The sequence below is a fragment of the Lygodium microphyllum genome, chromosome 5 (assembly GCF_053477565.2).
Source record: "Lygodium microphyllum isolate KBCC chromosome 5, Lygodium_microphyllum_v1.1.10, whole genome shotgun sequence".
Taxonomy (NCBI): Eukaryota; Viridiplantae; Streptophyta; class Polypodiopsida; order Schizaeales; family Lygodiaceae; genus Lygodium; species Lygodium microphyllum.
This window is the reverse complement of record NC_141139.1, coordinates 45,281,967-45,294,056: the sequence shown is the minus strand read 5'-3', so window position 1 is coordinate 45,294,056 and position 12,090 is coordinate 45,281,967. Positions and strand designations below refer to the sequence as shown.

General features: G+C 47.5%; 1 protein-coding gene across 4 annotated transcripts in view; it reads right to left on the bottom strand.

The window, feature by feature from the left end:
- LOC148035756 (CwfJ-like family protein) overlaps window positions 1-12,090 on the bottom strand; it is a 173,869-nt gene that overhangs the window by 90,805 nt on the left and 70,974 nt on the right. For all 4 annotated transcript variants that reach the window (XM_087677771.1, XM_087677770.1, XM_087677772.1 and 1 more), the window contains one exon: window positions 8,491-8,553. In XM_087677771.1, coding sequence (XP_087533897.1) covers window positions 8,491-8,544 — 54 coding nt within the window. In that variant the 5' untranslated portion in view covers window positions 8,545-8,553. The remainder of the gene's footprint in view (window positions 1-8,490; window positions 8,554-12,090) is intronic.

Below are 12,090 nucleotides of genomic sequence, written 5' to 3'. Positions count from 1 at the left end.
TGACTGTGAGGTAAGAAGAAGAGTAGAGAGGGCAGTGGAAGACTTTAGTTTGTAAATGCCGTTCTCCTCATATCCACATGATAGAACCTTCCTCGATTCACGATCAAGGACTCGCACTGTAGAACTGTCAAACTCCACTAGAAGACCAAGGGAACAAATCTTATGGACTGAAAGGAGATGGTACCCCAATCCGGGTACATGCAAAACCTCTGAAGTATGGGTGCCACCTCGTCCATCCGGAATAAGCTGCATCTTACCCCGACCTGCAATAGAAACTGAAGAGCTGTCTCCAATGAGAACCTGCCCACGCGAAGGTCGCAGCTGGTCAACACCATCCGATGAAGGAGTCATGTGCCGTGAGGCACCACTATCAATAATCCACTCTCGAGATTGGGAAGCCGCCATCGCAGCATCAGAAGCATTCGGTGAAGCGTCCTCAATGACAACTAAATGTAGAAATGCAGCTGATGAGGGTGCAGCCACCGCTCCAGAATCCTTGGTGTCCTTCTTCTTGGCGTCCTTCGAGTCTTTATCAGGGCAATCCTTCTTCCAATGGCCAGTCTTTCCACAAATATGGCATGTGGAGTCTTTGTCCTTGTCCTTCTTGGACTTGTTATCCCCCTTCTTCTTCTTTTGGTCCTTCCCCTTCTTCTGAGAGGCTTGACCTGTCAACGCCTCCGTCTTGGAAGCATTCTGTCCCTTTAACTGTTCCTCTTGGTCCAAGACCATAGGAACCAACTCCTCCCACCGAAGAGTAGACTCTCGCCCTGAAGCAATAAGGGCAGAGTAAAATGTACCGAATCGTGGCGGCAACTGGGACAAGAGTATAATCGCCATGTCTTCGGAGGAGATCGGCTTCCCCGCATTCTGAACCTGCATCTGTAGCTGCCTTAGTTTATTAATGTGTTCCCTTAGCGAAGAAGACTTATTGACGGACAAGGTCCGCATCTGTACCTCCAAAGAAACCCTCTTCATCAGGGTCATCCGATTGTACATTTGATCAAGCTCCAGCCATATCTCACGAGCCACCGTCAAGTGCTCGATGTGAGCGATCACGGCTGTAGTGCATGATAGAAAGAGAAAGGATCGAATCCTGGCATTCAGTTTGTCCCAATGAGACTGGGCCCTGGCCAACTCCGCACGAGCATCGGAAGAGAGTTTGGACTCATCTCTTACCGAGGGCCGGTCAATATCTTCCTGTACCAACTCCGCCAAATCATAGGACTCCAGAATGGCCAACATCATAACGCGCCAAATGCGGTAGTTGTCGCCGTCGAGCTTCTGATCTGTAGGAAGAGCCGGTAGGACAGGCACCTTCCGGTCCATAATCGCCTGGAACTCCAAGTCCATCTCTATAGACATCTTCACCTGCAATGCCTTCTCAAACGCAAAAGCAGCCCCCTCTGACTGAGTAGACTCAGCCTGCTAAGGCTCTTCAGCGTCCCGAAGCTCCTTCACCCGCCGGAGGCGATGAAAAAGCAAAACCTGCACTTTTAGGTTGAAAACTCAAACTTTCTCCGCGACAAACAGCAGTAAACAGCAGCAAATCCACCACCTGTACTCCTTTCCTGTGCGCCCACACTGGTTTCAGCCTTGTTCCAAGGCGCAGCCCTCCTGTCTGCCCTTAAACGCAAAAAACGCAAATTTGTGTCGCGATGGAAACTCCACTTCAGGTTGATTCTACGCTCAGTCAGCCCTCAAACACTGCTCTGATACCATGTCAGAGTGCAGCGGTGCGGAAGCGTAGGACTGAGAGAGAGAGAACGCAGAGAGAGAAGGGAGAGAAAGAGACAGTGTACACTGAAGATCTGCTGTATAAAGAATGCTGAATACAAAGATATACACGGGCGCAGTGCGCTGGACTGCGTGTCTCCACCTCGACGATGCGACCTGCTGTCCACCTCGAAGTCTGCTGCAGTCTGCACTGTCTGCTGTCTGAAATCTGCGAACAGAGACAGAGATCTGCACGGCACCGGTCTGTAATCTGCGACAGAGAATAAATGGCAGACTGCTGAAAACGTCAGCAATAAATAGGCGAAAATCTGCCTAGGATGGGGCGCCAGAATAGGGCGTAGCCTGATAAAAATCAGCTGCAGGCAGTCGGACTGCCACGTGGCAGTCCGACTGCACAGTCCGACTGTGCAGCTGGACTGTGCAGCTGCTGCCTGCTGCTGCCTGCCTGAAAACAGGCTATGATCTCTGACACATCCAGGACCAACTTCGTACTATGCAGTCTGCCCTATCAGAGGCACATCTTGTTGATACGGTACTCTACAAGCTTTCTCAAGAGTTTGATGGAGTGGCGAATGCTTTACGGGCACAAACATCCAACTCTTGTCAGTTTTCTTCATATGTCCTCGATGCTACTTGAGCATGAGGGGACTTTGCAACTACAGGGGTGGCTTCCCTCACATTATGGAGGTTCAGGTGAGGCTCTTGCAGCTTCAAAGAGGGGTTTGAAGATGAAGAAGTCAAAGGCCCAATGTTACCATTGTGGCATGAAGGGCCACTTGCGGAAGGACTGCAACAAGTTAGAGGCTTCCAGGAAGAAAAAAGAGCAAAAGACGAAGCGGGATGCGGACTTCTCCAACGAGTCATCATCTCCCTCAGATTTCGACTCCGATCTTCCGACCAAGGCGAAGTCCAAGGCGTGGAAGGGATCCTCTTATTTGGATCGTGGGAAGGGCTTGGTGGCCCCTTCCTTAGTTGCCTTCTAGAGGAAGTGATGAGGCCATCCCTCATGACTCTCCAGTGCTAGAGAGGGAGTGTGAGAGGGTGGTGAGATGGGACAGCCGCGCCTCATCTATATTTCAATACAGATGCACAGGATCCAAAGAGGGACATCCCTGACGCATCGACCGAAGTCTGGCAGGTACAAATCCTGGAGCTGGGATTGACATCTAGGTTCATGATGTCAGAGTGCAGCGGTGCGAAAGCGTAGGACTGAGAGAGAGAGAACGCAGAGAGAGAAGGGAGAGAAAGAGACAGTGGACGATGAAGATCTGCTGTATATAGAATGCTGAATACAAAGATATACACGGGCGCAGTGCGCTGGACTGCGTGTCTCCACCTCGACGATGCGACCTGCTGTCCACCTCAAAGTCTGCTGCAGTCTGCACTGTCTGCTGTCTGAAATCTGTGAACAGAGACAGAAATCTGCACGGCACCGGTCTGTAATCTGCGACAGAGAAGAGTGTCAGACTGCTGGAAGTGTCGGCAATATATAGCCAGAACCAGCCAGGAAATAGGGCGCCAATAATGCCCAGTCGGCTGCATTAAATGCAGCCGACAGCCTGCAGTGGGTCGGACTGCCACGTGGCAGTCCGACTGCACACAGTCCGACTGCACCAAGCTGACTCCTGCCTGGCTCTGATCTCGAACACCCCCTCTCAAAGCCGGGGCAGGGCAGAAGCCTGAGGGATCTGGAATGTTGCCGAAGTAGAGCCTGAGAAAGCGCCTTCGTAAACAAATCCGCAAGATTGTCCTCCGTCTTGCAATACTCCACAGTGATGGTCTCATCCAGAAGCTTTTCTCGGATGAAGTGGTACTGAATCTCAATGTGCTTCGTCCCGGCATGAAAAACAGGGTTCCTTGCCAAGGCAATGCAACTCTCATTGTCACATCGCAGCAATGTAGGACGAGTCTGGGGGCACCCAAGCTCCTCCAACAATCTCCGAAGCCACACAACCTCGCATGTGGTGGAAGACGCGGCCCGATACTCCGCCTCAGTAGACGAAAGGGCTACCGTGGGCTGCTTCTTGCTACTCCATGAAATAACACCTGCACCCAAAGTAAAGCAGTAACCTGTTGTAGACCGCCTGTGGTCCACGTCACCGGCCCAATCCGAGTCCCTCCAACCTGCAAGTACAAGATCTGACCCATCTGTCCCTGCGGGGTAATGAATCCCCAAATCAGACGTCCCCCTTAGATACCGAAGTATCCTCTGAGCAGCCTACCAATGCACCGTCTTAGGTTCACTCATGAACCCTGCCAAGAGCCCAACAGCAAAACATAGATCAACCCTGGTGTTGAGAAGCCAAATCAAGGACCCTATCAACTGTCGATAGTGGGACGCATCCGCCAAAGGAGAAGCTGAATGGGAAGTGGCCTTCCAGTTCGGATCCATAGGAGTAGAGAGGGCCCGACAATCTTCCATCTCAAAAGACACCAAGAGCTCCTGTACATATCTCTGTTGAGAGATAAAGATCCCCCTCTGAGACTGATAAATCTCATGGCCTAAAAAGAAATGGAGTAGCCCCAAATCCGTCATCTCGAACGTCCGATGTAAAGCTGACTTTGTCTCCTGGACCTACTGTGCATCATCACCTGTGACAATCAAATCATCAACATATAAGACAAACAGCACACAACCATCCTCGGAAGTGTGAACATACAGCTGCGGATCGGCCTTGGACCGCCGATATCCCAACTGAGACTGGAGGAACGAATCAATCTTCTCATTCCAAGCTCGCGGGGCCCTGCTTGAGGCCATACAGGGCCTTCTTCAACCTGTAGACTTTCCCATCTGAAGAACCAAACCAGGAGGCTGCTCAACGTAGATCTCCTCCTTCAAATCACCATTCAGGAAGACCGACTTCACATCCAACTAATAAACAGGCCATCTCCTATGGCCAGCCAAAGCAAGAACAGCTCTAATGGTTGCCATACGAGCTGTGGGGGCAAAGGTGTCATGACAGTCAATCCCTGGGCACTGGGCAAAACCCTTAGCAACAAGGCGAGCCTTGTGCTTATCCAAAGGACCATCACTGAGATATTTGGTCTTGAAGACCCACTTGACTCCAATCACCTTCTTCTTCGAGGGGCGTGGCACAAGTGACCAAGTGCCATTCCTCTCAATAGCCTCCAACTCAACTTCCATAGCTTTCTTCCATGGGGCGGACTGTAAAGCCTCCTTCACGGAGGTGCGCTCTCGATCCTGCATAACACGGGACATCAAACAATAATTGGAGCACACAAGCTCCGAAGAATGCGCCTGGTGCCTCCGTGACCGCCGCGGACCATCCTGCGGTTCCCACTCCTCAGGAACCCCTTCGATCCCTGAATCACGGAGTGTGTCACGGGCCCAGCGAGGAGGAGGCCGAACCTCCCCTCGTCGTTCTCCATCAGCAGAAGACTCTGAAATATCCACCGGTGGTAACTCCTCAGAGGTGTCCAGTGGAACAGTAGACTCTGTGTCAGAAACAGAATCATAATCAAAAGGCACGGGCTCCAGTGGAACTGTAGAAGGAGCCCAACTCTCCCCTGGATCTCCAAGAACGGGGTGCTCCTCACCCGTTGAAGAAGCCGGAACCTCCACAAACCGCACATCACGGCTAGTGTACACATCCCGCTTGACGGGATCATACAGTCGGTAGCCTTGGGACTGGGAGCTGTAACCAACAAATACATGTTTTCGGGAAGCCGCTTCAAATTTATCACGGTGAGCCTTGGGAATGTGAACATAGGCATCACACCCAAAGACTCGAAAGTAAGAAACATCTGGCTTCGTCCCAAAATAAGCCTCAAATGGAGTCATCCCTTCCACGGCCGAAGTAGGGGATCGATTAAGAATGTGGACTGCAATAGCCACAGCCTCGGCCCACAGAACCTGAGGGGTCTGTCGGTGCTCCATCATGGTGCGCGCCATCTCGATCACACTGCGGTTCTTCCGTTCTAGAATACCATTTTCTTGAGGAGTATTGGTATTGGCAAACTCCTGGTGAATTCCTCTATCTGCACAAAACCGAGCAAATGCATTAGACACAAATTCACCTCCCTTGTCGGATCGCAAGGTCTTCAACTTCCGGCCTGATCGGTTCTCCTAAAAGAGAAGCCAATCCTTGAAGTGCGAGAAAGCTTCTGACTTTAGTGCCAAAAAATAGGCCCATGTCATCCTGCTGTAGTCATCCACGATCAACATGAAGTACGAGCTCCCACGCAGGGACTCATTCCTCATAGGGCCACATAGATCCGTAGATACTAGCTCCATCGGTGAAGTAGACCGCCACGAAGCTGTGTGGGGAATGGCATCCCTATGCTGTTTCCCCCGTATGCAGGAGACACATGGCTGCTGGCTCACCACTATATCCGGCAACCCTCGAACAAGCTGTCCACGTGACACCCTCCAAAGATAGTCATAGTTCAGGTGACCAAACCGAGCATGCCATAACTCAGATTGTGACTGTGAGGTAAGAAGAAGAGTAGAGAGGGCAGTGGAAGACTTCAGTTTGTAAATGTCGTTCTCCTCATATCCAGATGATAGAACCTTCCTCGATCCACGATCAAGGACTCGCACAATAGAACTGTCAAACTCCACCAAAAGACCAAGGGAGCAAATCTTATGAACTGAAAGGAGATGGTACCCTAATCCTGGTACATGCAAAACCTCTGAGGTATGGGTGCCACCTCGTCCATCCGGAATAAGCTGCATCGTACCCCGACCTGCAACAGAAACTGAAAAGCTGTCTCCAATGAGAACTTGCCCACGCGAAGGTCGCAGCTGGGCAACACCATCTGATGAAGGAGTCATGTGCCGTGAGGCACCACTATCAACAATCCACTCTCGAGCTTGGGGAGCCATCATCGCAGCATCAGAAGCATTCGGTGAAGCGTCCTCAATGACAACTAGATGTAGAAATGCAGCTGATGAGGGTGCAGCCACCGCTCCAGAATCCTTGGTATCCTTCTTCTTGGTGTCCTTCGTGTCTTTGTCAGGGCAATCCTTCTTCCAATGTCCAGTCTTTCCACAAATATGACATGTGGAGTCTTTGTCCTTGTCCTTCTCCTTGTCCTTCTTGGACTTGTTATCCCCCTTCTTCTTCTTTTGGTCCTTCCACTTCTTCTGAGAGGCTTGACCTGTCAACGCCTCTGTCTTGGAAGCATTCTGTCCCTTTAACTGTTCCTCTTGGTCCAAGACCATAGGAACCAACTCTTCCCAGCGAAGAGTAGACTCTCGCCCCGAAGCAATAAGGGCAGAGTAAAATGTACCGAATCGTGGCGGCAACTGGGAGAATAGTGTGATCGCCATGTCTTCGGAGGAAATCGGCTTCCCCGCATTCTGAACCTGCATCTATAGCTGCCTTAGCTTGTTAATGTGGTCCCTTAGCGAAGAAGACTTATTTACGAACAAGGTCCGCATCTGTACCTCCAAAGAAACCCTCTTCATCAGGGTCATCCGATTGTACATTTGATCAAGCTCCAGCCATATCTCACGAGCCACCGTCAAGTGCTCGATGTGAGCGATCACGACTGTAGTGCATGATAGAAAGAGAAAGGATCGAATCCTGGCATTCAGTTTGTCCCAATGAGACTGGGCCCTGGCCAACTCCGTACGAGCATCGGAAGAGAGTTTGGACTCATCTCTTACCGAAGGCTGGTCAATATCCTCCTGTATCAACTCTGCCAGATCATAGGACTCCAGGATGGCCAACATCATAACGCGTCAAATGCGGTAGTTGTCGCCGTCGAGCTTCTGATCTGTAGGAAGAGCCGGTAAGACAAGCACCTTCCGGTCCATAATTGCCTGGAACTCCAAGTCCATCTCTGTAGACATCTTCACCTGCAATGCCTTCTCAAACGCAAAAGCAGCCCCCTCTGACTGGGAAAACTCAGCCTGCTAAGGCTCTTCCGCGTCCCGAAGCTTCTTCGCCCGCCGGAGGCGATGAAAAAGCAAAACCTGCACTTTTAGGTTGAAAACTCAAACTTCCTCCGCATCAAACAGCAGTAAACAGCAGCAAATCCACCACCTGTACTCCTTTCCTGTGCGCCCACACTCGTTTCAGCCTTGTTCCAAGGCGCAGCCCTCCTGTCTGCCCTTAAACGCAAAAAATGCAAATTTGTGTCGCGATGGAAACTCCACTTCAGGTTGATTCTGCGCTCAGTCAGCCCTCAAACACTGCTCTGATACCATGTCAGAGTGCAGCGGTGCGGAAGCGTAGGACTGAGAGAGAGAGAACGCAGAGAGAGAAGGGAGAGAAAGAGACAGTGGACGATGATGGGAGGAATTGCCCTCACTTGTGACTATATAGTCACATGGAATGGGATATGGGACGGAAAGAAGCTACCATCCTCACAATACTCGAGCCCAAAAATAACGGTCACTTGTTACTATGCTATGTATGCCATATGATTGACTTATGAAAAAACTATCTTTATCCTTTATGCATTATGGATGTCGACTTTGGAATGCTTATATTTCTTTGTTAGTCTTAATCCATTTGACTTTTATAGCCTTTAAGAAGCTTGAATATGACATCCCTTTATATGCTTAGCATGTGCTTTGAGGATATTCAAAAGGATACCTTCCACATGCTCGATTCATCTACAATCCTCATTTTGTGTTTAGTGTCATAAATAACTATTTCTACTGCCGATTTAACCAAATTAATACATTATGCAAAACATACTTGCTATAATTTGCTCAAATAGCATAAATGCTTCTTCACATTTGATATGAAAGAGAGAGAAGTTTATTCATTTTCTCCAACTTACCAGTTGTAAATTCGTCACAGCCTCTTGACGGGAAACAAATCGTAAGCCGTTCATTCTTGATATCTGCAAAAGGGTCAATTAATAAAATATCACGATTCACACTTGGCATTACAATAGGACAAAGAATTTAAGCATACATACGCAACTCTCAACTTAAAAATCAGAATATATGAAACAAGGGTGCACGTAATGCACGAGCATTGCCCTTTTTGTAGTTTTGTTACATGAGTTTAGAGTGTGATTATAATGTAGTAGAACACATTGATTCTATTTGGATTGTGCCATTGTAACCTTGGAAATGTAGTGGTTGTTTGCATTAGCATGCGTCCTTGTTGAATAGTATGGTGTATGTTGAGCTAAAAATGCATTAGCTTAACTAAAACAGACCCAAAACATGCTTAATTAATGAAGAAACCTTGTTTATTTAAAAGAAATGCATTCCTAGAGAGTGTCTCTGTCCCATAAGTAAAAAACCCACTTGGGAGAGCCAAAACTTTCTATAAATAAGTATGCTGCCCTCTATTCAGCCCTTCATCTCATTTTTGCAGATTTCATGTGTTTTTAGCTTACTGCCCACACCCCTTTCGCGGAGGACATCGCAGTCTCAGCTGTCCCTTGATGTCATCTACAATTTGGCGCCTATGTCCAGCCTTCCACCCGCAGGTTGCAGCTGTTTACAACAAAGCAACTGTTGTTGATCACTCTACTTTCAGAAAATAATCTCGTTTTTGCAGATTTCGGGTATTTCAGCTTGCTGCCCACACCCTAGACGTGGAGGACATTGCGGTCCAAGCTGGCCATTACTCTCTATAACAGTTTGGCGCCTGTTTCCAACCTACCACACACTTTTCGGAGCTAATTTCAGCATACTAACTGCTGTTGCTGGTTTTTCCTGCGTTTTTAGTCTTCTCTCTCCTCAGCTACGTTTTAGTCTTTCTCTCTCTTGCATTGTCGTTTGCATCAGATCCAACCTTTCTTGGCTGTGATTACTGGTATTTGACATCCAGAGGCTGCCTTGCTACAATTCGGGATCCGTTCAAAGTATGGCACACTCTCCAGCTCATTACCCCTGCCCTGATCCTTGAGATACAAGAGTTCGAGGTTCAATATTTATTCACTACATAGTGTGTTTGCTACATGAGCATTGTATATTCAGCAATCATATCACTTCATTTATTTTTTTTGTTCATTGTCTCTAAGTCACCCTAACCCTAAGGGTGTTCTTTTATCAGTCTGTGATTTGTCCTATGATTGTTATTTGTGTTTTTGTGTTAGGGTCTTTCTTTACGTGGTATCAAAGCCTGGTACTCTCTGAGAAACCTAGGCCTTTGATCTAAAAGCTCTTTGCAGAAGTAAGAACAACAGTAGGTTCAAATGACATCGAATACAACACCACCAATTCAGTCTCCAGAACCAACTATGCCGAGAATCGAGCAAGAGTGGCAGATCGGCTTGCTCCACAAAGTTTCGACGTGATGGAAGACACTTCTGACTACACACAAAAGAAAAGCTATACAAGCTGTCCACTAAAGAATATCATGTGATCATGGCTTTTAGACGAAAGAAGATTGAAGAGCTCGATCAAAGGATTGCCCTTCAAGAGAAGCTACTCAATGAAGGTATGCATAAATTTCTCTCTTTAAATGTTGCGCATAAATCTGATGAAATTGTAGGGCCGTCGAGACGACCGTTAGGAATGGGCCCCCCTATTGGAGAAAGAGATCCGGAGTATATTCCATTCTTTCATCCTCTTCTGTCCACTCCGGTGCAAGGTACTTTAGATTCATCTTTTGTTCCTTCTTCTTTTATTTCTTTTGCTTTGCATTATACTGGTAGAAATCATTAGGAAGAAAGAGTATAGTCAGTTGACTATGAAAAAGGTTCTCTTACAGACCAATTCTTATATGTTAACACACATGGTGGGGATTATAAGAAAAAGCTAAGTACTGAGGTACCTCTTCTTCTACCCTTCCTTAATTTTAGTTTACTTCTCAAAATCAGAATGAATTTGGTATTCCTATTTCTACATTGCACAGTGCATCATCATCATCATCATTTCATTTTCAATCATTAAATGGTAAAAATGAACAAAATGGATCTGCACCTTTCACACCACCAATTCAAAACCCAACCATCTCACCACATTCTTTCGTTGCTTCTACAATTCCATTTACACCATTTACATTGCCTTTTCAAACACCTTATGTTGCACCGCACATCACACCAAGGGGTTATGGAAACACAGGCACACCTTTTAGAACCTCATCCTTGCCTCAACCGGGTGATGTTCCACCTTCTTCTCACACACTTTCGGGATCATTGCAGCCTCGATATCCCTCCCACTCTCTCCCAAGTATGGATCGATTGGTACCACAGCTTGCCTGCATACCATTACCTGGTGGACCTTTTGCTCATTCTGTTGTTCCCTAGTCAAGAACTTTAGACAGATTTTCCGTGTCCTAGTGCCTCCACCTCCATCAGCACCTTATGGAAACATTCATGTTGCAATGCCTCCACCCCAATTGACACTCATTAGACACTCACAACCTAATTTTGCCTACCCACCTCTTCCCCTTCCTCCTTCCTATCAACCACCTCCACTACCACTCTCTTCTTTAGAGAGGGTTTCCGTGTTCTAGTGCCTCCACCTCCATCAGCACCTTATGGAAACATTCATGTTTCAATGCCTCCACCTCAATTGACACTCATTGGACACTCACAACCTAATTTTGCCTACCCACCTCTTCCCCTTCCTCCTTCCTATCAACCACCTCCACTACCACCCTCTTACCTTGCCCATCCATCTTATCCCACTTTCCCGACACCTCATGGTTCTACCTCATCTTCAGGCAAGCATGCATTCAATGATAAGACTCGTTTCAATGGATCAAACTTTACCACTTGTTCGAATCTGATGAGACATGTTCTTGACTCACAAAACCTATGGGATCTTGTGCAAGGGTTGAAATCCCAACCCAATCCCGCACTTGTTCCATACGAGGTTGTCTGCTCATGGAAGGCTAGGAATGCCTCTGCTATTGTCGAGCTGATGTTGGGCTTATTGCCCAAGTTTCATTCTCAGCTTCAACATTTTGACTTAGCGTCGGAGTGATGGCACACTTGACTGACCACTATGCGGCTTAAAATAAGACATGTCGTATCAATCTTGACCATGAGCTTCAAAATTTCAAAATCCCTAATCGGGATGACTTGAAAGTCAAGTTGGCTAAGTATCGACGTCTTCTTGCCAAATTCTCCACTACGGGGACTCCCAAGTCCTCTGATAATCATATCACACTACTTCTAAACAAACTCCCCATGAAATACTTCAATTTTGTGGAAAGTATAGTTTCCAAGCCCACCATGCCTACTTTCTATGAATTTTAAAGACAATTGTTGCGTTATGCACAATTGTTCAATCGATTTCGAATAAATACTACCTCAAAGGGGGCTCTTGTTGCTCATTCTCAAAAGGGGCAACAAGAGAAGGGTAAACAAAATCAAACTTCCACTTAAAAACAAAATCAGTCTAGGGATTCAGAAGAAAACTCCCAATCACAACTCAAACCCGGATGGTAGAATGTACCTAAAAAGAATAGG